This window comes from Daldinia loculata (genome assembly GCF_022478755.1).
Source record: "Daldinia loculata strain CBS 113971 unplaced genomic scaffold F4817scaffold_22, whole genome shotgun sequence".
Taxonomy (NCBI): domain Eukaryota; kingdom Fungi; phylum Ascomycota; class Sordariomycetes; order Xylariales; family Hypoxylaceae; genus Daldinia; species Daldinia loculata.
The window spans coordinates 183,376-209,205 of NW_026054876.1; the positions used below are offsets into that span (position 1 = coordinate 183,376).

At 48.0% G+C, this 25,830-nt stretch overlaps 12 protein-coding genes across 12 annotated transcripts; 6 read left to right on the forward strand and 6 right to left on the reverse strand.

Annotated features, from left to right (window-relative positions):
- Positions 1–437: 437 nt before the first annotated feature.
- On the reverse strand, positions 438–3,366 carry F4817DRAFT_336461 (MFS general substrate transporter). The gene has a single exon (XM_049303168.1). The coding sequence runs from the start codon at positions 2,665–2,667 to the stop codon at positions 835–837; it is 1,833 nt and encodes a 610-aa protein (XP_049159398.1). The 5' UTR covers positions 2,668–3,366; the 3' UTR covers positions 438–834.
- A 673-nt stretch (positions 3,367–4,039) lies between these two features.
- Positions 4,040–5,086, reverse strand: F4817DRAFT_365139 (uncharacterized protein). Its single transcript, XM_049306830.1, has one exon. The coding sequence runs from the start codon at positions 5,065–5,067 to the stop codon at positions 4,411–4,413; it is 657 nt and encodes a 218-aa protein (XP_049159399.1). The 5' UTR covers positions 5,068–5,086; the 3' UTR covers positions 4,040–4,410.
- A 495-nt stretch (positions 5,087–5,581) lies between these two features.
- Positions 5,582–6,334, reverse strand: F4817DRAFT_315533 (uncharacterized protein; the record flags this gene model as incomplete). Its single annotated transcript, XM_049300554.1, has 1 exon — positions 5,582–6,334. The coding sequence occupies one exon, from the start codon at positions 6,332–6,334 to the stop codon at positions 5,582–5,584; it is 753 nt and encodes a 250-aa protein (XP_049159400.1).
- Positions 6,335–6,674: 340 nt separating this feature from the next.
- On the reverse strand, positions 6,675–9,115 carry F4817DRAFT_365141 (glycoside hydrolase family 3 protein; the record flags this gene model as incomplete). The annotated part of the gene is made up of 2 exons (XM_049306831.1): positions 6,675–8,855; positions 8,913–9,115. The coding sequence occupies 2 exons, from the start codon at positions 9,113–9,115 to the stop codon at positions 6,716–6,718; spliced, it is 2,343 nt and encodes a 780-aa protein (XP_049159401.1). The 3' UTR covers positions 6,675–6,715.
- Positions 9,116–10,233: 1,118 nt separating this feature from the next.
- On the forward strand, positions 10,234–11,187 carry F4817DRAFT_365145 (uncharacterized protein). Its single transcript, XM_049306832.1, has one exon. The coding sequence runs from the start codon at positions 10,343–10,345 to the stop codon at positions 11,141–11,143; it is 801 nt and encodes a 266-aa protein (XP_049159402.1). The 5' UTR covers positions 10,234–10,342; the 3' UTR covers positions 11,144–11,187.
- An 816-nt stretch (positions 11,188–12,003) lies between these two features.
- On the forward strand, positions 12,004–14,557 carry F4817DRAFT_336464 (FGGY-family pentulose kinase). The gene is made up of 4 exons (XM_049303169.1): positions 12,004–12,268; positions 12,320–12,877; positions 12,927–13,245; positions 13,330–14,557. Exons 1-4 carry the CDS (start codon positions 12,107–12,109, stop codon positions 14,040–14,042), a joined length of 1,752 nt encoding a protein of 583 aa, XP_049159403.1. The 5' UTR covers positions 12,004–12,106; the 3' UTR covers positions 14,043–14,557.
- Positions 14,522–14,749, reverse strand: F4817DRAFT_315537 (uncharacterized protein; the record flags this gene model as incomplete). Its single annotated transcript, XM_049300555.1, has 2 exons — positions 14,522–14,557; positions 14,615–14,749. 2 exons carry the CDS (start codon positions 14,747–14,749, stop codon positions 14,522–14,524), a joined length of 171 nt encoding a protein of 56 aa, XP_049159404.1.
- A 134-nt stretch (positions 14,750–14,883) lies between these two features.
- Positions 14,884–16,442, forward strand: F4817DRAFT_97591 (D-isomer specific 2-hydroxyacid dehydrogenase). The gene is made up of 2 exons (XM_049308111.1): positions 14,884–15,283; positions 15,333–16,442. Exons 1-2 carry the CDS (start codon positions 15,094–15,096, stop codon positions 16,217–16,219), a joined length of 1,077 nt encoding a protein of 358 aa, XP_049159405.1. The 5' UTR covers positions 14,884–15,093; the 3' UTR covers positions 16,220–16,442.
- Position 16,443: 1 nt separating this feature from the next.
- Positions 16,444–18,385, forward strand: F4817DRAFT_97661 (uncharacterized protein). The gene is made up of 4 exons (XM_049308112.1): positions 16,444–16,759; positions 16,853–17,104; positions 17,165–17,640; positions 17,729–18,385. The coding sequence occupies exons 1-4, from the start codon at positions 16,711–16,713 to the stop codon at positions 18,278–18,280; spliced, it is 1,329 nt and encodes a 442-aa protein (XP_049159406.1). The 5' UTR covers positions 16,444–16,710; the 3' UTR covers positions 18,281–18,385.
- Positions 18,386–18,605: 220 nt separating this feature from the next.
- Positions 18,606–19,516, reverse strand: F4817DRAFT_358497 (3-hydroxyacyl-CoA dehydrogenase; the record flags this gene model as incomplete). Its single annotated transcript, XM_049306033.1, has 3 exons — positions 18,606–19,100; positions 19,152–19,410; positions 19,479–19,516. The coding sequence occupies 3 exons, from the start codon at positions 19,514–19,516 to the stop codon at positions 18,606–18,608; spliced, it is 792 nt and encodes a 263-aa protein (XP_049159407.1).
- A 331-nt stretch (positions 19,517–19,847) lies between these two features.
- Positions 19,848–21,565, forward strand: F4817DRAFT_336476 (P-loop containing nucleoside triphosphate hydrolase protein). Its single transcript, XM_049303170.1, has 4 exons — positions 19,848–20,179; positions 20,244–20,308; positions 20,441–20,570; positions 20,629–21,565. Exons 1-4 carry the CDS (start codon positions 20,117–20,119, stop codon positions 21,349–21,351), a joined length of 981 nt encoding a protein of 326 aa, XP_049159408.1. The 5' UTR covers positions 19,848–20,116; the 3' UTR covers positions 21,352–21,565.
- Positions 21,566–22,745: 1,180 nt separating this feature from the next.
- Positions 22,746–25,373, forward strand: F4817DRAFT_358498 (glycoside hydrolase family 2 protein; the record flags this gene model as incomplete). The annotated part of the gene is made up of 2 exons (XM_049306034.1): positions 22,746–23,258; positions 23,322–25,373. The coding sequence occupies 2 exons, from the start codon at positions 22,746–22,748 to the stop codon at positions 25,371–25,373; spliced, it is 2,565 nt and encodes an 854-aa protein (XP_049159409.1).
- Between the last annotated feature and the right edge of the window lie 457 nt (positions 25,374–25,830).

The window sequence follows — 25,830 nt, forward strand, 5'->3', positions numbered from 1 at the left end:
ATCGAGAGACTTTCTGGTCATCGGCGCTGTCTAACCGAATTTGTGGCTGGGAACGCGGGATCATAATAATATGGTCAGTTAAGGATAGTGGTATATCAACGACTCTCCAAATTCAGCGATGCTACTGAGGGCCGAAAGAAGGGATATACGCTCTTCCGGCTTTTTCCAATGCCTGTCTAATGTATGACCTGGCGTTTTTACATCATGGGAATTCAGAGCAACGGTTGCGAATAGATAGGACATTTAAGGATATGATTACTGGCTTAGCATGGAGCGCTTGTCACGTCCGACTTGATCAACTCAGTCATATTAGCTACGGCATTAAATACTACGAATAGTCATACTATGCCACGAAACTCTGGCAGGCTTGCTTGTTATAACACTCTACGTCTAAGTCTGCAGTAAAAATAGAGGACAATACCTTAAAGGACGACATACAGAATGCAAGCGTATGAACTAGGTTTAGGTCTTGTTACCCCTATCTTGTGGTAACGGCTAGATCTAATAGCCCGTGCTACTAGTAGGATCTACTACATCCGAGAACATATATACATCATTCACCATAGTCCATTAACTAACTGGTAGCCCGGGGGGAGATTATACATTTGTAAATTATTTTATTATATGTAGCCCAGCAAATGTAACCCTTAGCCAATAGCGAAATCTGGGTATCACTGTGTAGGTCGTAGTCGTGAGTAAATACTTATATCATCCTCTAGATTTTATGTATTATCCGATCCTAAATGTCCTTGATGCTCATCAAACCCGAAATGCCAGTATCCCATCAGGTCATCTATCGTGAAATCTACACCTATCAATATAAAGAAACCTGCGCTATTGTGCAGTCTTTTCCGTAGGCTTATCGCCCTCGCCGTTTTGTCGTAGGCTCTGAAGGCCTGTTTTATGTTCGTGATGCTGAGTGCTGAGCTGTCGCTGGCTGACAAATGGGCTGATGAGAAGTCCCACCCCAGCGAAGGCTGCGTACATAATGTACATATCGCGCAAGCTGTTCCAGTAAGCTGCGCGAGCTATTTCGCCTTGGATACCGGGTAAGGAGGCTACAAGGCCAACATTACCACCTGCACTCCCGCCGGAAAGCTGCTTGGCCAGTTCTGGTCCAAGCTGAGCTAATAAGGTCGGGTACTGCTTCTCCATTCCGTTCTGGAAAACTACGCCGCCAATAACCACAGATATGGATGTCGAGAGTTGACGGACGAAGCCGAAGGTTGATGTCACCGCAGCGATATCGCGGGGTTCGACGGTCGTTTGTAAAGCTATGAGCGGTGATTGGAAGTTCGGTCCTACACCTATACCCGCAATAATTTGGAATATGATTATCTTTGCCCAGTTCGCCTGGGCACCGAGGTCGATAAATAGCCCGTATCCAAGCGTCATGAAGAACATGCCGAAGATGATGGCCGGTAAGTATTTGCCCGTCTTCTTCATAAATATACCCGAGCCGATGGACATGAACGAAAGCGAGAGCACGTACGGGAGCAAGTAGACACCCGAGAGTAGCGATGATGCACCCAAGACTGCCTGAAAATACAATGGCAAATAGTAACTTCCGGAGATGAAGACAACACCGTGAACCATGCAAACGCCAAAAGGCGATATGTTCTTCCCAAACTGGAAAAGCCGAAGCGGAATGACGGGGTACTTAGCATACCACTTCTCAACGGCAACGAACAGGCCGACGGTGACTATGCCGAACACGATCAAACATATCGTCGGCGCCGAGTTCCAGGGGTACGTGACGCCACCAAATTCTAACCCGAACAGGAACATAAGAGTGCCGCCGACGATGAGAAGACTACCGAGCCAATCGATAGCAGCCAAGCCCTCCCAGACAGACGTGCGCGGGTTGTGTAACTTAAGCACGAATAGGAGGACGAAGAAGCCCACGCCACTGATGGGCAAGTTCACGTAAAAGCACCAGCGCCAGGTGACCTTGGAAGTGAAGACACCGCCCAAGATAGGACCGATCGCAGAAGCTATAGCCCAGACCATACCGAAGAAAGCATAGTACATGCCGCGCTTGCGGATGGAAAACAAATCGCTAACACAGATGTTAGTGAGCACGACGATGCCGCCGCCGCCGATGCCCTGGATGGCACGGGCGGCGATCAGCATGCCGATGTTAATGCTCAACGCGCATATCAGCGAACCGATCCAGAAGATGGCGACGGCCGCCAAGAGCACCGGCTTGCGACCCCAGATATCGCTGATCTTTCCCCAGCTGGGGACCGTGGCGCTGTTTGCCAGTAGGTAAGCCGCGCCGATCCACGTGTAACCGGCCGGCGACTGGAACTGCTCGGTGATGGTGGGGATGGCGGTAGTGACGATGGTAACGTCGAGGGCGGCGAGAAACAGCGCTGAGCATAACGCGAAAATAATAACGGTCGTCTGAAACTTGGTACGTCCTGCCTCGGGCTCCGCAGCTTGAACAGCGGGGGCAGCGCCCTCGGACGGGGCATTATCTGGTTCGCCCACGGCTGTAGTAGCGGCAGTGGGCACATTTCCACCTCTTGAAGAGTCTTCGTCCTGCGCGGTGCTCGCCGAGGAGCTCCGGCGCGTGTTATGACTAGATGGTTTCGCGCCCTGCTCTAAGTCGTCGAGTTTCTCGTCGTCGCGGACGTTTAGCGTGGCAGCCTCATGGTCCGACATGGTCCCGACGCGAAAGGGTTGAAGGCGTACTCAAGCAAATCTTCGTTGATGTTGGTCTGTCAACATATGATGTATGCCCAGCCAGTTGATGAAGCAAAGAGCGAACGATATTTGAGGCGAGGACAGCTCAAAAAGGAGAAAATTTATTATCTCCGAGCCGGTGAGCTAGCCAGCCTAGCTGTGTACGTAGTAGCGGTGATCTGTATAATAGACAAGGGTGTATAATAGCGGAGCCAGGGAGACGAGATCTATGGTTAGGCAGCTAGTCGGTGAGATCGATGACAGGTTCACGTCCTCATCACACCTCAACGTCGCTAAAGGGAATATTTAGGAATAAGTCCATGACATATGATATGATAATTATGAATTATTATAATGATTTATGAAGTTGGCCAATATGCGCTGGCTTTCTAGATCTAAAAGTAATAGTTCTCCCTCTATGTGCAAACGCCATGATGAATGAAAAATCATTTGCTGGGAAGGGCCTCGCTTGAAGAAAAAGATTGGTAATGCTCCTATATCCGGAGCACTAATGCGAAGAGGCGAAAGAGCGAGGAGCAAAGAAACCCGGCAAAGCGTAAAAGGGGTTCGAGCTGTGCCGGGGGTTATTCTGAAAGCGAGAACGGCTAAATGTGGAGCCAACAACTAAGCCTCTGACTGGTTAAACTTGGCATAAATACCGTACTGGCATTATATGGGTTTCAGGAATGATTCCTTGTGTAAAGTATCATATTAGCCATAACAAAGGTTAGAATGAGAAATATGATATTTTACGAGATTATCATTCTTTTGAAAATAATCATTCCTTGTAAAAGAATGATTCCTTAGAATCTCAAGCTCTGATTGGCTATAATAAGTGGGGTTACGTCACATGACTTTAAAAAAAGCTTAAAAATCAAAAAAGCTAGGATGCCTGGGACTCGAACCCCAGGCTCCTAGCCCCACCACAACATCGCCGCTAATGCAATGCGGGAGTGTTTTGATTGAGCTAACGGCTCTAGTGGGTGGCCAGTCCACTAGTGCTGTTGACAATTGGTCCGTTGTCAAACCTTATTACCCACACTTGCATTTTTTAATATTACAATAATATATTGGGCCAATCAGAGAAACCATTCTTGTATAAGCAAGGATATCCTGTACAAGAATCATTCCACCCCCAAAATATGATATCTCAAAACCACATATTGCCGGTATGGTAGGTAAAGTACCTAACCTTAGGTACCTAATTCTTTGCCGGCCGGCAGTTTGCTCAATCTGATAAACACGTCCCTTGTCCCTTGTACATACCGACTTACGTAATAGAAGCCAGGGTCTAACAACAAATAATAATTCATCCCGAGTCATTTTAAGTTAGCTTTGCATACATGACTCTCTTCGTTTGATTTTACATTTGTCCTCCTCTTTCTTTGTCTTTACACTATCTTGGTAGTGCCTTAATAGTGTTGAGCCTATTGCGAGTCATGAGATTAAGTCAACTAGAAGTCTAGAACCATAAAAAAAATCCGAAGCAGTTTCAAGCAGTTTCAATATCACCCGTAGTTAAGCTTATTTACTGTACCACGTTACCTACTACCAACTTCATAAAGAATAAATTAAGAATAACTAGTCAACACTCACCACCGAAACATAGGATCAAAAGTTGGTTTAGATGGTATACTTAATTGTATAACAACTTATAATATCTAATCTAAAAGCTAACGCACCTATTATATTTCCATTATCAAAAGAGTCGAGATGCATTAATCAGTTACTAGGTTCTCTATACGCCACGTCCGCCTTCCACATATTAACAAAATGGTTAATACGGTCCTTCACGGGAGCGTGTTTTCTATAGTCCCGCATCGCGTCCCATTGCATATACATCAGGACGTGCATGAGCAGCCACGCCGCGTCGCATGGGTTAGCCTCCCCGAGCCAATACGCAAGATTTCGTGGGACATCGTCGGGGTTTCTAAGTCTTGCCAACGTTCGGAGTATGAAGCGGGCGTAGAAATGATTGACATTCCAATCCTCCCGGGGCGGAGGTGCGTCCAAACCCCAGCTGGCGTCGTTGGCGTGGGCGTGTGCGAGCTTGTGGACCGCCTCCCATTCGCCAACCGGAAGGTCCCAATTTCCTTCGAGGTACGTCTCGGCGAATTCGACGAAGGCGTCGAGAAGTGCCGGGTGTGTAAATAGGTTCTGCATCCGCTGCTTGGCTATCAAGCCGTCGCCGAGACCGAGGAGAGGTGCTAGCTCTCCAGCAACCGCATCTAGATGCGGCAGCTTTTGTTTGTAGACAAGTCGGACTTCATTTTTAATCTCTTCGGGGCCGTCCATCCAAGGTAGAAGCACTCGTCTATTCTTCTCCTGCCAGGTGTTCTGCTGGATGCCAGCGTTTTGCGTAGATGTGTTAGAGCTCATGTTGTAGTATATTGACGATGTTACTTAATTCATACCTATATTACAAATTCCAACGTCCTTCAGCAAAGCTTCTTATATACCTATAGGCTCTTTGTCTCCCGCCAATTCTCTAAACAATAACCGGCTTCTTTATTGGTATTCTTACTTTTCACTTTTTACTTTATATTGAGTTCCTTGTCTGATTGAACTTCTTTGATGCTAATAGAAGGGACAATTGCATTTTTATGATGTTAGGAGTGTAGCTTACATATTTGTTTCCAATTCTCACAACTACCTAGGTACTCATCGCGGGAATTTAAAATATAGTCTTTGGAAGACCATTCGCTTGAATTACAATGTAATAACTAACCAAAACTTTAAATTCTTATTTCAAATCATGGATAAAATGCGTCCAAGACCCAGTTTCTTCTCAGTATCCGTAAAGGTATCCTTGGACCGTTCGAAATGCTGCTCGTGTCGGGTCGGACAACCAGCACCAACCGAAGTAATATTATAAGGGCTGGGTACACACAGCTTAGGAATGATATTTGTCCATGGCCTCTATCTGAGTATACCTCTCCTTTGCCTTGGGGTCAACTTCAATCCCTTCCTTGCCTTCCACGTATGCAATGGCAAAGACTTTAGGGTCGCCGTCTAGAAGACCCCTCACGTGGATCTCATGTTCATATTGAAGCTTAAGGTATAGAAGAAACGCTGCCGTCCATTTGTCCGAGCTGTCCCAGGGCTGATAGAACGGCTGAACCGAGCCGAGAAATTGGGCATAAGCTTTTTGCCACTCCATCCAATACTCATTTCCATCAACGAACTCACCTCCGTCAACGACGTCGCTGTGAATGTGCTCCCGATGGTTAAGAAGCCTTAAGATAAACGCGACGGCATAGTCAAGCGGTCGCCAGATTTCCTTATTTATCCATATCTTGGGCCTAATAAACATGTAATCAACGATCGCATCAGGTCTTGTGAAAAGAACTTGCATCCCATCGACAACTTCCTGCCACGTCGGAAACGCGGCAAGCGGATATCTCATAAGACATTGGTCTATGTATTCCGACCTAGCCGACTCATATTCTGGGGAGTCGTAGAAATAAGCAAAGTCTTGGATAGTCCACCCTACCTCTCGCCACTGGCTAGGTAGAAGGACACGGTCTGCTTGACCATATGCTCTAAAGTAGAGTGATGCCGAGCCTCGTGTGAGATCATCTTTTGTATTGGCTTGGAGTCTTTCCCAAAATGGGACGCTTAATTTCAGGTGAGGCGGGGTGGACATTTTAAGATCTAGTTACCGATATTGTCTACAGATTTTGCGATACTAAGGTCGATGTGGCTTTTATTGAGGGTTAGAAGCAAGATATGCAAGTTTAAATACTCTATCCAGGACTTTACTGAGAGTTAACTAAGCAGAACAGTGATGGAACAATAGCTGCTGTTCGCTATCAATGACGCCGTATACCGGAAATAAAGACGCCGATTACGAGTAGTTGGAATTTGCGAAGATCTGAATAGACACTGTAGCTAAACTGCTTCTTTCACCAATAACAGGCAACTGGGTAACTTCGAAAATAGCCGTTGACAGCCCGTCCAGCACCAAGTAATGTACAACTCTTATCCCTGTGAGTTGACTTAGAGGAGAATCGTGTGTTAGGGGTGCTCATTTCGGCGAATACTTCTCGTGCCCATTACCTTCCCCAAGATCAGTCGGCGGCTGTGGGAACTCGATCAACACTTTAGGATCGCCAGTCAACTCGAAACTGGTGGTGGCCTGTGTCGGCACGTCGAGCAGAAAATTATACGTTCCAGGATACAGTATAGTATTTCCTCGCTCGTCCACGCGAGCCAAATCCCCTAATGTCAAGCCCAACTTGGCCTCTTTTGCTTCTCCTGGCTTTACCCCCTTAACACGTGTGTATGCAGCAAGCTCCTTGATCGGGTGGGGAACAGGCCCGTATTCTCCAGAGAGGAAAGCTAAGGCGACGAAGTCCGAGGTCACGTTTCCTATGTTCTTAACAGAGATGCCTACAGTCTCGAAGGGACAGAGGTCCAAGTATTTCGCGCTACACGCAGCAAGCAGCTCGCTGATATTATACGTTTTTCCCACAAAAGCATCGGATGCGAATGAGGGTTCGAACGTAGTGTAATGCAAACCGAACCCGAAGGGTAATACGGCCTCGTCGTACCACTTATACGTTCTTCCAGGGTTTGTCTCGCTCGGGCGAAGACTCATGTCTGTCATCGGAACCTGATCTACGTAGCCTGCAGGGTACAGAGTGGTGGGCAGTCGACCAGCTGGCGCCGTCTTACCAGTTAAAACGTCAAAGACGGCCGTGCCTCCATCCTGACCGGGGAAACCCGCCCATAGAATAGCGTTGACATTATCATCACTAAGAAGCGGCGAGTCATCATTTTGATCGCCTAGCTCGACGACGATAAATGGCTTGCCCAACGCGCTAAGCTTCTGAATCAAAGCAAACTGGGCGCTGGGCCAAGCGATAGAGAATCGATCGAGCTCCTCTGCTTCTATCGTCATGTCGTTCCCACCAAAGTATATCACGATATCTGACTTATTTGCGACTTCTAGAGCGGCTTCAGTCCACGTATCCGGGTCCGAGGTGTTCTGTTTAATAGGACCGGTAGCATTTACTGCATGGAACCCAAGTTTCTGTGCTGCTTGTAGTGGACCATGAAGATAAGATGGAATCCCGGCATATCCGCCGAGCATAGCATAGTTTCCAGCGTCCGACCAGAAACCTATCAAGGCGACCGAAGTGGCATTGTCGACTTTTAAGGGCAAAATCCCATCGTTCTTCTTTAGTACGATACTTTCGGCGGCGGATCGAATGGCAAGAGCTTGGGATTCGGGGGTGTTGACATCTTTCCAAGATAAAGACCGGTATGGAGTAGCGTCTGGAGGATCAAAGTATCCTGCGCGGATAAGTCCTTCGTACATGCGTCGAAGTGCTTGGTCGATGACCTTTTCTGGTAGTAGAGTTTGATTCCATGCTCCAGTGACATCGGTGTTGCTGCCGACTTCACATATACTATCCGTTCCGGAGATCAGAGATATTGCTGCCGATTGCGCTGCCGTGGTCGTGTAGTTGTGGTCCTCGTGGAAGTTTAAGATGGCATTGCAATCGCTAGTAATGTACTGGCTCTCGTCGTTCCACTCCCAAAAGTCGCGAAGGACTGTCCCCATTAAGTACGTAGAAGCGCAAGCGGGTGTTCCGTTGACAGCATTGTAAGAGCACATGATCGATTTTACCTTGGAGTCTCGCGCGCACTGCTGGAACGGAGGGAGGTAATATTCTACTAGATCCTGCATTCCGACGATTGCGTCAAACTCGTATCTCTTTATACCTCCCCAGTACTCGAGGTCGTACGCCGCATAATGCTTGCAAGTCGCTATCACTTTTGTGACATTCTCTTTGCCTTGCAGGCCATCTATCAAGGCCTTGACATAACCCTTGATGCGAAACGGGTCCTCGCCTGGGGTTTCGGAACCTCGTCCCCACCTTGGATCTTTATAGGGGTTGATATTCGGCGTCCAATAGTCGAGGCCTGCATGTCCCGAATTGCTGTATGCTCGAGCTTCGGTGCTAATGACTTCGGCTACAGCATGGACTAAGTCGTCGTCGAATGCCGCCGACAATAGGATCGGGCTAGGGAAGGAGGTAGCATGAGAAAATTCTCCTGACTGTGCAAATCCCACCCCGGGAGAAAATCCGAGGCCATGAAGGGCTTCGTTCCACCAGTCGTAGGCGCCTAATCCCAGACGCGGTGCCCCAAGGCTCTTGCTAATGCTATGTTAGTTCCGAATAGGGGTTTTCTTTGTACTTTTAGGATTGCCTCACTCCACGAGATTAACCAATTTCTCTGTAATATTCCAAGCACTGATGAGGGCTGTTGCCCTCTCTGAGGGACTAGCAGATGTGTTGCAGACAAGATTCCCCGTCAAGATTCCAGGCCCATTAACGCAGTCGGGGAAAATCATTTTCCCCAGCACCTGGGCGCTGAGGAGCGAGAGAAAGGTCAACGATATTGCTGGACGCTTCATAGTGCTGCCTATCTAATATACAGACTAATATTATAAAACTTACAAGTTATAATGAATAATATAGCGTTCTAAGCTCGTCCTTTTCAAGCTCAAATAGTTCGCTAGGCATATATGGAGACCGCGAGAGATCTCCAGCTAAGCATCCGCTCAGACAATAGCCTACCGGATGAGCTGTATCTAATTATTGGGATATGAGCCGCCTAGTTTACGTACCTGACTTTGCTCAAGGTACATAATATCCGCTCCCTAATAATATTGGAGAAAATACTACGCATTATCTCTCTTGAGCTCGATGATCGACACGAAAAGGAGACTTTACGTTGGATTGGCACATATTCTCCACAAGAACCGGCGGCATTTAAGGCTCGATATCACCATATTCTGCATGCTCCGCGTGAGTTTCTCCCGGACTATTTAGCCGGCAGGCATATCGCATGGGATATCAGACCGGCGTATGCCTTTAGTCGTGACAATCGACTCGGTTCGCCACTTAGAAAAAGAAGCCAAATGCTGGACATGAAATAGTTTAGATCCTCTTGGCCGGGAACATAAACGAAATAAAATAGTGAAATAAAGCATTTGGGGTCTTTAGCTACGAATATTTATTTCGACTAAATGAAACATGGATATCCGAATCAGAGTTTCCGGGTTTCTAGGAAGTTTCGTATGCTCCGTATAGGTAGGCAGTCCACTCTAATAGGTTCTCACGCTATAGCTTCTCCATGAAAATGTCCTTGCATATTCGAATTTTAGTTGCTTTGGAAATCTAGATAGGAGCAATTCAAAGATATTAGTCCTAATAATGAGTATACCGTAACTATGCCCCTTATACACTTATTTTTCTTTTCCCACCTGCTACCTCATAATGGGGAATCCGGTCAAGCTGGATGATTATGACGGAAGTGATGGGTGTTTGCTTCGACCTTGAAGCAATACATATCCTAATTCAGATGGCTTCTCAAAGCATACTAACATTGACGTTGCATTAATATATTTCACGCGGGGATCGTCAATATAGTAGGGAATCACCTCCGCATAAAGCACGGCATATTACCTGGGTGCTTCTCCAATGTCTCCGTCAAGATCTGGCTATATTGTTATTTAACGCCACTAGCTCGCACCACACTCACTTTTCTAAACTACGTACGACTATTTAGGAGATACAGCAGTATCCCACGAAGCTATAGCGGTGGAATATCCTTCCGCGAATAGTAGAGAGCTTTCGCCATGTTCAGACTAAGCACTAGACTGGCCGTCGCGGCTGTCACGATTCTAGTGACTGGTGTAACTTTAGTTTCAGCAGAGTGCACTCGCGAAGGACTACTGGCTGCGACAAGTAGTTACATTGCTGCTCAAACCAGCGGAAGTATCGACGGGCTCAAGTTATCCGCCGCCAACTTTACCTACCAGCAGAATAACAAGGTCTCGGACATCAAGACTGGTGTGCTAAGCCAGCCCTTGAAGATAGACCTCAACAGATCCACAGCGGACACGGTAGAATGCGCGAGCTACACAATGCTGATCTCGACGACCGGTTCTAAGCCGTACGTCATCTCGACGCAGATTCGGCATCAAGATAATGACACCAGCTCAATCGCCTTGATCGACACCATCGCAGCGACGACGGGCGCGCTATTCTTCAACGCCCAGAAGACACTAGGATATATCCAACAGGAGAACTGGGGAACGCTCGAGGAGGGGCAGAGAGTTGGTAGGGAGGAACTCAAGCGCGTGGGGGACGCGTATCTGGATATGTGGACGGATGCTAAGGCTGCCGACTCTATTCCATGGGGCACGGACTGCGAGCGCGTCGAGGGCTCTCAGCTAACGCGGCCTTGTGGATCGACGCTCCCTCACGGCGGAAGCCAGAAGCCGAACGGTAACCGGCGGTACGTGATTGATGAGACTATGGGGTCCGTGGACGTCCTCTGCTCCTTCGACTCGCTCGGGAATATGCCGGATTCTCATGAGGTTCGGTTAGAAGGTGGTAAAGTCAAATATGTTCATACAGTTACAGTTTTACAGTAATTGCGGTGTTCCTCATCTTCTTCGTCGCCGGTACTGCCCCTGTCTTTTACTATGATATCTACAACATTGGTGAATTTGGTGTCGTCTCGTGTAAATAGGTAGAAGCCTCCCTAAATATCTGAATGACTAATATTTTCGACGCCGACGCATCCCCGACGACCGACCAACCTTCATTAAAGACGTTGTGATCTAAACCCATTATAATATACCGCGACGAGACGCGAGGAAGGGGTAGGGATTGCGTATAATACTAATTCGCTCTTCGCAACTTCATGTAAATAATAAACGTTCAAGCTTTTGATGTCTTTTCATAAGCTGGGATTTTAAACGTTACGTATTGCGATACTGCGGGCTCTAATCTTACCTTGTTATAGGAGTACTTGTGAAAGCCATACGCCCTATAAGAATATAATTATTATAGTATATTGATGCATGCTACTGGCGCTAGGTTGGACTGTACTGCAAGAATCAAGTCTCGTATCATGATGGCAAGCATTATCTCAGTAGACTCGGACCGCATACATTTCGAGATTTCATGCGAAACGGAGTCTGAGGCATGGTGGTCGATTATAAGCCAGTTTGGCCAAAGTCAAAAGACGTAATCTATACTCTTCAATAATTATATAACAAAAGGCTGCAACACAGTTCTAAGAACTCTCGGAATTAGAATAAACAATCCTTTACCTCCGACTACTTTTAGCTTTATTTTGCGACCACTTTCTGTAAAGTTATTAAAGAGTGTACGGATTACATCATGTCTTTTATCCTTGGCCAAAGTACCTCGGGCGCGACAACTCGATAGATAGATAGCGCTAATAATCGCTTAATTCCGAAAAGCTGTCTTACTTAATATTGCATAGTAGCTATCGCATTCACATTTCTTATTCTTACCATCATCAAGTCCATATGTGGTTCCTATGACTTATTCTGCATTGGAGAAAAGTACATCCGACCGGATGCGAAATGGACAGCGATCCTGGTCTCATATACCGTTCCAAATACCATCATATTGGTGTGGATGTCGGAACAGGCTCCGCCCGCGCCTTAATCATTGATGAGGAAGGGAGGTCAGTTGCTTCAGCATCCAAAGCCATAGACGAGTGGCAGCCACAACCAGGCATACACGTGGGTTGTCTGCACTCCGATCGATGATTGTTCTAAAGCGTTTCGTTCTAGGAACAATCCGTTAGCAAGATATGGGATAGTGTGTGCTATGCTGTAAATGAGGCTCTGTCGCAGAGTGGGATTCAACCCGAATCGGTACGCAGCATAGCATTCGTCGCAACTTGCTCGCTTGCTATTTTCACCCACGACACCAACGAGCCAGTAGCTGCTGGTGGAAGGGAGAGTACCGACAAGGACCACAATGTCATCCTGTGGATGGACCAAAGAGCTAAGATAGAGGCTGAGGCCATCAACAAGACACAGCACGAGCTCTTAAAATACTTTGGTGGCTCAATATCAGTTCTTATGGAGTTGCCCAAGATTTTGTGGTTGAAGCACCACATGTCTGAAGCCGACTTTGGAAGGTGCAAATTCTACGACCTCAACGATGCGCTAACGTATATCGCCACGGGAAACCAACTGTTTCCTTGCACTGAAATTTGTACCCGAGACGCTTTGCATATTGGTGTGGATGGCACAGCAAAAGGATGGAGCCGAGAATTTTTGGAGGCTGTGCAACTCGAAATCCTAGCTGCAGACGATTTCAAAAGAGTCGGAGGAGTGTGTCGAGTAAGTTAAAACGTGGACGCTCTTTCTTATGTCCCTAACTCTCCAATAGCATGGAAGAGCACCTCCAGCTGGTACCTCGGCGGGCCATCTTTGTGAAAAATCTGCTCGTGATCTTGGTCTTAAGCCAGAAGTTAAAGTTGGAGTCGGGACGATTGATTCATACTCGGGATGGGTAGGAACAGCGGGGTTGAGGTTTGACGGCCAGCAAAATTTTCCTCTGTATTCGAGGATGGCTGTGGTTGCTGGTACGTCCGCATGCTACATAGTCGCATCACGAAAGCCTGTGTTTGTGGAGGGTATCTGGGGCCCTTACCAAGATTGGATCTTACCAGGGTACTGGATGTCTGAAGGTGGCCAGGTGGCTACAGGTGTGTGTTCCCATGGTTTTGCGACTCGTAGAACTCTTTCGAAGCTCCCTGCGGTGAAAAAACTAATATAAAACGGTGTGCTAGGAATGCTACTTCAGCATGTCATTGAGGTACATCCGGCATATGATGCTGCCTTGAAATTGGCCAACAACTCAGATTTGAGCATTTACGACTTCCTTGATAGACACCTCGAACACATGCGATCTAAAAGCGAGGCACCAGACATATCATACCTTGGACGAAACTACTTCTATTATGGTGACTTATATGGAAACCGGTCGCCAATAGCTGATCCATCCATGACTGGATCCGTGGTGGGACTGACGGGAGACAAAAGTATCGACAACCTTGCTATTCAGTATTACGGCGTCCTGGAGTTTATTGCCCTTCAAATACGGCATGTAATATCAATAATGAACGAAGCCGGGACGGAAATCAATTCACTCTTTATCTCTGGTTCCGTCGCTAATAATGCTAACCTGATCAGGCTGATTGCAACATCCTGCGACATGCCAGTCATAATCCCTAGACAAGCAGGCGCTGCAGTTTGCTTTGGAGCCGCTATATTAGCGGTCACGGCCACCATGAAGACTCCCACCGGCGGCACAGGTAGCCTATGGTCAGTCATGCAAAACCTTGGTCAACAAGGAGAGATTCGGGAGCCAGAAAAGAACACCTTACTGAAAGATCTACTTGATGTCAAATATATTATCTATCTGGAGCAATGTGAAAGACAAAGGGTCTTCAGAGATATGGTTGAAAAAGCGATTTCAAGTCATCTAGAGCGCCCTGCTTGATAGCTTGCAAGAGGCATGTAATCGATATCGTTACCTTGAACTGCTGAGATTGGGTATTTTAAAATCTCTTCTTATTGAACTTCGGCTGGAAAAGTCAGCAATTTAATCTGGATTGGCTTGCTTGTTCACTTACACCTCAAAACCCAGCCGATCGTCAGACCAAGTTTTGGGAGTTGTTCTGCCACACTCTGGTCATTTTTATCCCCCCTTCTGCTGAGGAAAATAACTATGTTTTGACTCTTTCGCATAACCTTGGCCACTTGAATAGCACCGTAAACTGCATGTACAGTTTCCAGAGCCGAGAGGACGCCTCGAGTTGCGATAAGAGGCGGAGCCCTATGAATACTTGAGCATCTGTCACCGCAATGAACTTCGCCCTACCACTATACTTCCATGAGGAAAGCTCTGGGCCTACCCCAGGGTAATCCAATCCTACAGAGACAGAATTCGTATCTTTGACTTGGACGTTCTTGAAGAATTTATGTCTTAACGCCGTGCAGAACACCCGGTGACCCCTACACAGTATCAGTGCTATTAGTGTTTACTTTCACGATACCTGGGCTTTGACTTACGCTGTTCAGCGTAGCTGCATGATGATTTGTGTCCAAGCCATCACCGCCCGCTTCAACCCCCAGCAGTTGCACGTTCGGGTCCTGGATAAAAGGAGAAAACATTCCAGAAGTGATGCAGGGAACTGGGGCCTGCATTGTTCCACGTGTATTCTCGTAGATATTTTCACACCTGATAATCTATATCAGATGAGTAATTATCGTTTCATTTGAGAAATGAACGACGATAAATTATTGAGATGGACAATTATCATATTCAGGGCCGGGTTGAGGTCGGAGATCGGGTATCATCGGAGGTACCGGCGACTATACTCGGCATAAAGTGGAGAACAATTATAGCCGACAAAGGCGTGATCGTCTCCGCTTGGAGACATCTCTAAGAAATACGTCTTACATAGGGCAATCGAATAAGAGGCATATTTGTTTTTGATAGGATTCAAATAATTGTAACCATCATCGCCTTCTGAGTCGTTAACCTCATCATGGCTCCGTTGAAGATTGCTGTGTTAGATGACTACCAAAAACTCTCTCAAAGCCCATTCGATGACTTACCATCCTCTGGGTATGAGGTGACAATATTCACCGATACTCTACTTCCATACAACCACCCTAATACTCCCCAAGATGCCAAAGATGCGCTAGTTAAGCGCCTTGAGCCGTTCGACATAATTTGTAAGTATTCCTTGAAGATTAGTATGTAGGAAAGATCTAATACTTTTAGCTTCGATGAGAGAGCGGACGCCATTCCCAGAAGAACTTATCAATCGGCTACCAAATCTTAAACTTCTCCTCACCACCGGTAGTCGCAATGCATCCATCAACGTGAAGGCATGTTCCCAGCGCGGCATCCCTGTGGCTGGTACCGATGTGAAAGGGCCAAGTCCAGACTCTACGACACAGCATTGTGTCGCCTTGATCCTTGCGCTTGCGAGAAACATCCCGCAAGACGATGCTATCATGAAATCCGGAGGTTGGCAGACAACTTTCGCAACGGGATTGGCAGGGAAGGTGTACGGCAGCATCGGCCTTGGTAGATTAGGAGTGTCCGTCTCGAGGATCATGCACATAGCCTTTGGGATGAAGGTCGTAGCATGGAGCCCAAACTTGACTCAGGAAGCTGCCGATGAGAAAGCCAAAGCTGCTGGGTTGCCTGTCGAGGACGGAAACGGGGAGAAGACGTTCAAGGTAGTTAGTCGGGATGAATTATTCTCCTCTGCTGATGTAGCTACTGTCCAGCTGGTCCTCTCAGGCCGGTCTAGAGGTCTAATAACAGCAAACGATTTAGGAAAGATGAAACAGTCGGCCCTATTCGTAAATACTTCAAGAGGCCCGATAGTGGTGGAAGAGGATTTACTCGAGGTAGCTAAGAAGGGATCAATACGTGGCATAGGGATCGATGTGTACGAAATCGAGCCACTGCCTACGGCTAGCGAGTGGAGGACGACGAGATGGGGAGAAGGAGGTAGAAGTCGGGTGGTTTTAACACCGCACATGGGCTACGTTGAGGAGGAAAATATTACGGAGTGGTATCAGCAGCAGGTGCAAAACATATTACGATGGCAGAAGGGTGAAGCATTGGCCACCGTTTTTAGTGATAATGGGTACTAAGCATTACGCTTTATAAACTAAACGAGAAGTTACAGTGTTGCTCTTTCCGTAAATACCAAATAGTATTAGACCGTGATTGGTTGATCCGTGTGGCCTTAGCCATAAGTTGAAGTTGGCGGCATGTCGTTGTCTGGTGACATCGAGTTCAATGTTTAGGTACATGTACCTACCTGTTATGTCCTGGGGAACATACAACCTTAAGTACCTAAGGTGCCTACCTTAGGTTAGGTAGGTACATGTAGTCAAATTACATCTTAGTCAAGTACTATGTCTTCGCGACTTCCTAAAATTATATATTTCACGCTGATTTCAACTCCTCGTGCCTACCGCCTCTTGCGTTTTGCGTCATTCTTTAGTTATTTCCTTTCCAAACATCGTGAATCTCTCCCTCTTGGCACACATCACCGATTATCTTTCCTACAAATTTCTGTCTACCTCTCTTTGGTTTTACCATCGTTACCCTTTGAGTTCAAGTGAACTCGGAAGAAATTATGGAGGTGTATGGAAAGTCGTCCCTTAACAAAGGGACTCCAGGTGAAGGTAAGGCATTCATCTAACCTAACATTTGAATATTACCACGTCTTTAGCATTTATATCAGTCTGAAGTTTAGTCATTGAGCTTACCAATTATAGAATCACCCTTCAGTACCGGGTTTCAGGCGTTACTCAGCGACGCGACTAAGACGACCAGCTCAGCATCGACTTCCTATGGAGGTCCTGACTCCTCATTCGCATCCGCAGGATTCGTCATCGATCTTGGGGGTAGTGGTCCCCATGGTCGGCCTGTGATCGGTAGCGCATCTGAAGATGATTGCAAGGTCAAGCAAGAGGTTTCTGGCCCGTCATCAGATAGCGCTACTGCCCTTGGGGGCATGTCTCAGAACGGTAAGCATCGTAATATTTCTCCTGCCTGCTAGTTAACATCGTTCTAACTATGATCCCAAGCTGCCTTCATCCCTCTGGCCAATACTGCATCCGGAGGCAGTGCAATGGCATCTTTGAGTCTACCGACCCGCCCTATCGATGCTGGTAATATGGCCACCCCAGCGACTGTATTAAAGCGCCCCATCCTCTCCAGACCAATCTTTGGTATTAGCCGCGGCGCTACCGTTCCTTCTCAAGGACCGTTCGACCTTGCTCAAGATCAGAGCGGTAGCCAAGGGGGTGTCGAGCCAGAGCATGCGGGTAATTGCCCTACTGTAGATGGTAAATTTGTCACTCCTGCAATGCTTCTGAGCCAAGAGTGCCAGAAAAGACGATTCAATCCGCAGTTTACAGAATGGCATGATCGCAACGGCCGCTGTAAGTGCTCTGTCAGTCTCAAGGGGTTGATAGTTACCGATATGCGCGCATACGACACGGCTTCCGAGGCAAAAGCGGCTATTTCCAGGAAGGCTCTTACAGAAGTTCGCAAGCTGCCGGTACGTAATGTCAAGACTCTCTGTTTCTCCCATTTTTGTCACCGAATCCCTCCTTTCTTGCTCGGATGGTTGTTAATATGCAATAAAGTGCGAGGATCCCGCAGGTAAACCTGCAGCGATCCTTACGGAGGTTGTCAAGCAGGGCATATACAAAGATGTGCCCAACTTTTTCGGGTTTGGTTCGGCGCAGACGGAGAACAAACCAAACCCCCAACAGCATCGCAATAATCAGCATACCCAAGTTGCTCCTTTCATGCAGGAGCATCGTGTTAGCCGTTATCAACCCCCTGGCAATTTCTCCAATGACCGCTACGACAACTACGATCTTCACGATCAACAGAACTTGCTGATGAGTCAAGTCCAATACCTGTTCGGTCACATCAACGGACCTAGCAACAGGATTGCAGAGGATCCCCTGGCCTCTCGTGCCTTCCTAGAGGGTATAGCCTTAGGCTCACGGCTAGGTCAGTCAACCATACACCGCCCCGACGCGTACACCTACGCCCCGCCCTCGGCTCCTCAGAGACTGAATGCTCGGCCACGTGGCGATAGTGGCCGCCGCCGGGAGCGATCCCCTGTCACAGGTCCTAGGTCCCACCATAATCGAGTGAGATCGCCACTTCGTCGCCGCAACTATTAAGATATCTACTAGCTTGCTCATTGGCCTTGAATAGATATTATCTCGGTTGCAGATCACCCTAGATCAAGTTGCCTTTGCACACAGCTTATAGTTCTTTGTCGCAGATTGATCGAGTATTTTACGAGGAGGGTTCTAGGTGAAGAACCACAAGATTATCCCATTTCCTGATACGTGGGGAAGGATATTGCGTTGCCTTTTTGTTAGATCGTTATGGATCATATCGTTTCTCTGCAGTTTCCTTCAGTCAGAAAAGAAAACACACCAAAAGAAAGAATTTGCACCAATTATCGCAACTTGGCTATTTGTGACAATTGCCGTACTGCTCTTAGATCTTGCTTGGCATCCTTAAACCTCCATCTAACCTGATCACTGTACCATTCAGCATAGCATTCTCGATGACGTGCCGGGCCAACTGGGCAAACTCCTCAGGCTGTCCTGCTCGTCTTGGAAATTCCATGACTGCTTCTAGGCCCTTGAATAGCTTCTTGGGCATCACAGCCGTCATTCGCGACTCGAACACTCCTGGAGCGATAGTTACGCAACGGATACCGTAGCGTGCTAGGTCTCTCGCCATTGGTAGAGTCAAGGCTGCGACTGCACCTTTACTAGCTGCATATGACACTTGCCCTTTCTGCCCGTCGAATGCGGCAACTGAAGCCACCATGACGACTACACCCCGTTCCTTGTCCGCTCCTACGGGCTCAGTTTTGGCAATGTGTACGAGACACTGCCGTACTAGGTCGATCGTGCCTCGCAAGTTGATGTTGACGACGAAATCGAAACTGTCCATACTGAAGGCGTTGCCCTCCCGATCTAATATCTGCTGGATGATTAACTTTCTTTTCGTTAAGCAGTCTCGAAACTTCCGTACCGTGGCTGGGTTACCGACGCCAGCAGCAGGTATGACACCGCCTAAGGGTTTCCCTGTCTGCTGTGCCCATTCAATGGTCCCCTTGACGGCTGCTGCAATACTCTCAGTGTCGAGGACATCGCAGACGAAGAACTTCCCCGTTCCGCCAGGAAGGTTATTGACTACTATATTGCCGTTTTCTTCATTCAAATCTAGGACAGCAGCATTACCCCCATTCCGGCAGATCTCCTCTACGCACGCCTGTCCAAGGCCCGATGCTCTATACTTAAATAGTCAGCCTAGCTTTAGAGGTTTACACCGGATGCATGAAACACGTTAATTGCGTACCCGCCAGAGACGACAAATGTCCTGCCTTCAATCTTCATGTTGATTAAGTTGATACAGATAGGGTGGCAATTCGTTGTTGGATGTAAACTAATATATTTAAGAAAATGGAAGCTGACGGAGCTAGGCTTATGAGTGCTATAATAATAAATACCTAGGTGCCTTAATCTTATAAACCGAACAGTCCGGATCCAGCCGTCGCGGTTGCGGTAGTGAGACAAACGGAGAATTCACGAGCCTCGGTAAATTATCACATTAGCTAAGATAGGGGGTGTTACCTGCTGACTAAGAGAAGTACCGTAAGTACTGTGTACAGTGTACACCAAGCAAGCACTGACCAGCAAATCCCTGCAGAGTACCCACACCTTTACACCTAGTTTCGTCACTGTTGATCACAAGCACTGATAGATAAGCAGAGCTGAAAATACCGCATTTCAGACATGGCTTGAACTATTTTAAAGCCTTGTTTTAGTTTATATCGTAAGGTCGTAAGGCCAACCTAACCCGCAACCTTGATTGTACCCAATTCCTGCATATCCAATAACCATTTCGACCGCTTGCCCTTATTGACGATTGCGAAATTCCTAACTTCCAACTGAGTTTCGGCCTGTTTACCGATATCGCACGAGGGGCCGGATAAGATGACGCGTCCGAGACGCTCATCGGCCGCTAGCACGGAGAGCACGGGGACGGCAGGCGACCAGGTATGCGGCAACGAAGTTTAGGCGGGAGATAAGCGAAGAAATCCAATGGCTAATACGGTTCTAGGAGCTCGGGAGCATGTATGATTACCTCGCTAAGATTATCTTGTTGGGCCCGAGCGGAACTGGGAAGTGAGTCTCGCAATTATCCCGATTCGAGTTGAAGAAGACATCCCGAACACAGGTTTTTGGAACCGTGTGTAAGAAGATGGGCCTCGATTATGGTGGGTTATAGGTTACCTGCTAACAGTGCGGTCCCGACAGGTCATGTCTTCTGCATCGTTTTGTCAAGAACGAATGGCGAGTTCTTTCCTCGCAAACGATCGGCGTTGAGTTTGCCAGCAAGATTATTAAAGTCGGTACAGGCCCGCGGAGGAAGCGGATAAAGCTACAAGTATTGTGATCCGCTATGGTACCTAAGACAGAGCGGCTGTAGCTGATATTAATACTAGCTATGGGATACGGCAGGCACTGAGCGCTTTCGCTCCGTCTCGCGGTCATACTATCGGGGCGCCGCGGGCGCTATCTTATGCTACGACATCACATCGCATAACTCATTCAGAGCGCTACAACCATTTCTTAATGACGCGCGAGCGCTAGCCTCACCTAATTTGACGATGATTCTCGCTGGAAATAAGCTGGACCTTGCCAACGATACTCTCATCGATACGAGTCTTCCTCCTCCTACGCCGTCAAGCACGAGTTCGTCTCTGCTATACAGCACGTCCGCCGGTACGACTAGTGCAGGCGCTTCCCTCGGAACGCAAATGAAAGCGACGGTAGCACCCGAAGGCCGCGAGGTATCAACCACCGAGGCGTCACGATGGGCTAGTAGCGTTAACGTACCTGTTACGGTGGAAGTGTCGGCCTTCTCAGGTGAGGGCGTGGATGAGATATTTACGCGGCTGGCACGCATGATCCTGACCAAGATTGAGCTCGGGGAGATCGACCCGGACGATCCGATGAGCGGTATTCAGTATGGCGACGGAGGCATGTGGAATGCGGGGGCTAGCGATGGCGGTAGCATCAAGAGCTCCATGACGACAGATGAGGTCGGCCTCGGCGGCATGAGGCGGAGACGCAAAGGCAAGAATCGCGCACAGAATTGGGGTATGCGCGAGTGGGAAGAGGTGTTTACTCTAAGCCGCGGGCGAGGCAGAGGAAATTGTTGCTAATACAAGATCAAAGGGGATAGGCTGTGGACTGTAATCACGATGAAAGGGATACGGGCTAAATGGGGCTGGCCTGGCGACACTACGATGATACCTACTTCTTTTGCAAGCGCGCTCGCTTTTGGTCGTTTTTAGCTTTTATGGCGTTGGGAGTGGACGTGCCCTAGGGATAATTCCGAAGACCTGATAGAATAATATGAGATTTCTCTTTGCCCAATACTGCTGATTTATACGCAAAGATATATATGCGGGTGAATATTGACTCGCAATATGTAGCCGTACTGGGGGCCGATGTCACGATGCCGAGCGCCGATAAGCGGCGTGGGAGGTGAGGCTCCGTCCTTTTCGGCAGAGGGTCTTCCACCCTTGCACTTCGGCGGAACGACCTCCACTAGGTTACCGAGTGCTTACGCATATTTATACTAGTCGTCACATACTAATATCAGGGACTATCAATATCCCGGAGGTCGGGATTATAAAAATTATCGAAAAATAGTCCGATAGATGTACCATAACCTCTATACGTACCGGCCGGGGCTTTCGCCGAAGAGGATCCCGCTCCGCTGCACAGGACCTCACTAAGTAGCCAAATCGGGTAGCGGAATTGTATGCTCCGCGATATGGAACCATTAGCGTGGAGTCGGCGAGTTTAGAAAGGTGGGGTCCGATGATTGACGTTTCTTGCTTGATTTCTTGCATTGATCTCATCCAACTAAACTTTTACACGATCTCCATTTTGCATATCTTCAACGAAACGAAGCTGCAATGATGGCTCCTCTCCAACTGCAGGTTCCTGCATGTATGTAGTCATGCATATACCCCCGACGGTTAGAGCGGCTAGTGATTGCCGAGGGTGGCCGCTTCGCCTGCATTGCCGATAAGAAACGATATGCTGAGTATAGCTCTCCGAAAGTTGCTCTCCCCAAGTACTCTGAGATCTGTGTCGCATAGCAACTTCGAGCCAAGTACCCAAATCTTTGTGAATATCCCCGGCAAGTAACATCCCGCGTTCTTAGTTGCTATTGACCTTGTCTACCTCATACATTGTGAAATTTACATTGCAAAAGTTGTTGTAAAGTCAACATCGTCGATAGTAGATCGTCTAATTGCGCTCCAATAAGCTACGAGAATCTTGTCGGCTTCCCGTCTATCTTTGTTATTAATTCTGTCTTGTTTCTAATTTCTTCCTGTCGCCTAAGTCCACATCTGAGCGGCACTACTGCTCGTCTATTTCTATGGAGCATCGTCAGGATTCAGAATCATTGCTAGGCCAAGCCTATTCTAGAATTACCAATTTAAGCAAGGCTCACCTTGATATAAATATACGCTTATCCTCATCCTCTATCACTTCTTGTGAATCTCCATCCCCTCTCCCTTTCAAACCACAACCCCACGAGATGGCGCCCCGCACTATAATCCCGATCGACAAGAATTGGGAGTTCAGGCAGGCCGACAAGGAGGATAGCAAATATCTGCCCGTGGGCCAATTCCCTACCAACGTGCACCTCGACTTGCTCGCTCATAAGCTTATCCCCGACCCTTATATCGGTAAGAACGAGATTGATGTACAATGGGTCGGCGAAGCAGTCTGGGTCTACAGGACAAGCTTTGCGACTCCTACAATTGGGAGCTCTGCGAAAGCGGTCTTGGCCTTTGATGGGTTAGATACCTTTGCGACTGTGGTGCTTAACGGGAAGACTATTCTAGAGACCGAGAATATGTTCATCCCCGAACGCGTCGACGTCACAGCCAACTTGAAGGAGGACGGCGGGGAGAACGAACTTTCTATCACGTTTGATAGCGCATACTTAAGAGGATGGAAATTGGTCGAGAAATATCCGGATCACAAGTGGGGATGCTGGAACGGTGATAACTCTAGGTTGGCCGTGCGGAAGTCACAATATCACTGGGTATGTTAAAACCGGGCAGTAGAGAAGAAATTTGCTATAATAAAGATAAACTGACCTAAATAGGGCTGGGATTGGGGTCCGGCGTTATTAACCTGCGGCCCCTGGAGACCGATCAATCTCGAGGTCTACGAGTCACGTATCACCGATCTCTGGGTCGACATTGATGTTGATAAATCTCTAAAATTTGCCACCATAACTACACATGCTTCTACGGAAGGCAAAGCCTCGGGAGTTTGGTTTGACGTCTCGTTCAAGGGTACGCCTGTTGTAAGCCAGGCAGTAGCATCTGGTGGAAGTGCTACGTTTACAATTGACAACCCAAAACTATGGTACCCGGTACGATACGGTAAGCAGCCCCTATATACAGTCACAGCGACCTTAGATGAAGACGGCAAGATCATAGACAGCGTGTCAAAGAAGATCGGCCTACGGAGAGCAGAGCTCGTCCAGAGACCACTTAAGGGAGAGCCTGGCACGTCATTCTTCTTCGAGGTTAACGGAATTCCTATCTTCTGCGGTGGCAGCGATTGGATTCCTGCGGATAACTTCATCCCGCGGATTAGCAAGGAGAGATACTACGACTGGGTTAAATTGGTGGCGGATGGTAACCAGTTTATGATCCGTGTGTGGGGAGGGGGTATCTACGAAGAACAGGCTTTCTATGACGCCTGTGATGAGCTTGGCATCATCGTATGGCAGGACTTCATGTTTGGCTGTGGCAATTATCCCGCCTGGCCTGGACTTCTAGACTCGATCAAACGAGAGGCAGAAGAGAATATTAAGCTACTAAGACACCACCCGAGCATTGTGATCTACGCTGGAAATAACGAAGATTACCAGTATGCAGAGAGCGTCAATCTCACATGGGAACAGGATAACAAAGATGCCAAGAGTTGGCTGAAGACTGACTTTCCTGCGCGCTACATTTACGAGAAGATTCTTCCCGATGCGTGCCGGGAATTAACCCCGTCTGTCTACTACCATCCCGGAAGCCCTTGGGGAGGGGTTGACACGCGAGACCCTACCGTGGGCGATATTCACCAATGGAACGTTTGGCATGGCACCCAGGAGAAGTATCAGAACTTCGACAAACTAGTTGGGCGTTTCGTATCCGAGTTCGGCATGGAGGCTTTCCCATCGGTGAAGACGATCGATGCTTTTCTCCCTCTCGGCAAAGACGATCCAGATCGGTATCCGCAGTCCTCGACGATAGACTTCCATAATAAAGCAGATGGACATGAACGACGTATAGCGTTGTATCTAGTTGAGAACATGCGGTACGCGCCAGACCCGCTCGAGCAATTTGTTTACAGCACACAGCTGATGCAGGCCGAATGCCTGGCGTCGGCATACCGGCTTTGGAAAAGGCAGTGGAAAGGCCCAGGACGTGAATATTGTTCCGGGGCGCTTGTTTGGCAGATCAACGACTGTTGGCCAGTCACTAGCTGGGCTATCTGCGATTACTACCTGCGTCCCAAGCACGCCTACTTTACCGTCAAGCGCGAGATGGCGCCGTTATCGGTTGGCATGACACGGCGTGAGCACAAATACCCGCGCAACAAATACACACGCGTGGACATAGAAACGAAAGTACAGATCGAGATATGGGGCAGCAACCTTACCCTCGAAGACCTAACGGTAGATTGCGTGGTCAAGGCCTGGGATGTCGATACCGGGAGGGAAACGTACAGCGAGACGGTCAATGAGGAACCTCTCGTCCTCCCCAAGAACCAATCTACTGAGATCGTGGCCTTCGATGTGCCGGAACCAAAGAAAGACGAGGGTATCGATGCTTCGCGAACCGTTGTTGCTGCGTACCTAGTAAGCCGTGATGGCGGCGCTCAGCTTGCGCGTTACGTCAACTGGCCAGAGCCACTAAAGTATTTACATCTTGCCAAACCGACACAGCTACGTGCGGAACTGAGTGACGATCTCACTACCGTTAATGTTTCGGCCGAGGTCCCCGTTAAGGGTGTCGCGGTCGAGAGCGAGGACGATGATGTCAAGTTCGAGGATAACCTTGTTGATATCGTTCCTGGAGAGGTGGTGAGTATTAAGGTGCGCGGTGCAAAGGAGGGTACTACTATTACTACTAGGTATTTAGGCATGATCTAAATATAAATCTAGGTAGTTACTCGATAGGCAGATATATAGGTAGGCTAGGATGAAGACGTGAATTGGATACGTTCGCCACTCTCAGTTAATCTGATTCCAGAATTGTTACCCGCGTGAACTACACCATTGCATAAAGTCTTCTCAATACCCTTTATTTGTACCTAATGTAAGTAGCTCCCTTACCGATAGCTTCGTCTATTTTCCCAGAGCTAGCCTAACTTAATCCTTCATTGTATATCTACGACAAGGGCCCTGGTCTGAATACCACTTTCACCACGGATTCATCACGCGTCATGGGACCTGGATTTGGATTTGGACACCATGTAACTACCTGCCCGGCTAAGTGTTCGATCCTATCGGAGTCGCCCCGTATCCCGTTGATGTCGCATCGGGGAGTGTAACACGGAGGATCCCGGGGGGCAGATATGCTACTGGGGAGCTTATATTTGGAGACCAC

Coding starts and splice junctions, on each gene's coding strand:
- F4817DRAFT_336461 (XM_049303168.1), bottom strand. CDS start 2,667: ATGTCGGACCATGAGGCTGCCACGCTAAACGTCCGCGACGACGAGAAA.
- F4817DRAFT_365139 (XM_049306830.1), bottom strand. CDS start 5,067: ATGAGCTCTAACACATCTACGCAAAACGCTGGCATCCAGCAGAACACC.
- F4817DRAFT_365145 (XM_049306832.1), top strand. CDS start 10,343: ATGTTCAGACTAAGCACTAGACTGGCCGTCGCGGCTGTCACGATTCTA.
- F4817DRAFT_336464 (XM_049303169.1), top strand. CDS start 12,107: ATGGACAGCGATCCTGGTCTCATATACCGTTCCAAATACCATCATATT. Junction 12,269..12,319: donor AGCCACAACCAGGCATACAC/GTGGGTTGTCTG, acceptor GTTTCGTTCTAG/GAACAATCCGTTAGCAAGAT. Junction 13,246..13,329: donor AGGTGGCCAGGTGGCTACAG/GTGTGTGTTCCC, acceptor ACGGTGTGCTAG/GAATGCTACTTCAGCATGTC.
- F4817DRAFT_97591 (XM_049308111.1), top strand. CDS start 15,094: ATGGCTCCGTTGAAGATTGCTGTGTTAGATGACTACCAAAAACTCTCT. Junction 15,284..15,332: donor TGAGCCGTTCGACATAATTT/GTAAGTATTCCT, acceptor TAATACTTTTAG/CTTCGATGAGAGAGCGGACG.
- F4817DRAFT_97661 (XM_049308112.1), top strand. CDS start 16,711: ATGGAGGTGTATGGAAAGTCGTCCCTTAACAAAGGGACTCCAGGTGAA. Junction 16,760..16,852: donor CAAAGGGACTCCAGGTGAAG/GTAAGGCATTCA, acceptor TACCAATTATAG/AATCACCCTTCAGTACCGGG. Junction 17,105..17,164: donor TGGGGGCATGTCTCAGAACG/GTAAGCATCGTA, acceptor TATGATCCCAAG/CTGCCTTCATCCCTCTGGCC.
- F4817DRAFT_336476 (XM_049303170.1), top strand. CDS start 20,117: ATGACGCGTCCGAGACGCTCATCGGCCGCTAGCACGGAGAGCACGGGG. Junction 20,180..20,243: donor CGGGGACGGCAGGCGACCAG/GTATGCGGCAAC, acceptor ATACGGTTCTAG/GAGCTCGGGAGCATGTATGA. Junction 20,571..20,628: donor GGAAGCGGATAAAGCTACAA/GTATTGTGATCC, acceptor TATTAATACTAG/CTATGGGATACGGCAGGCAC.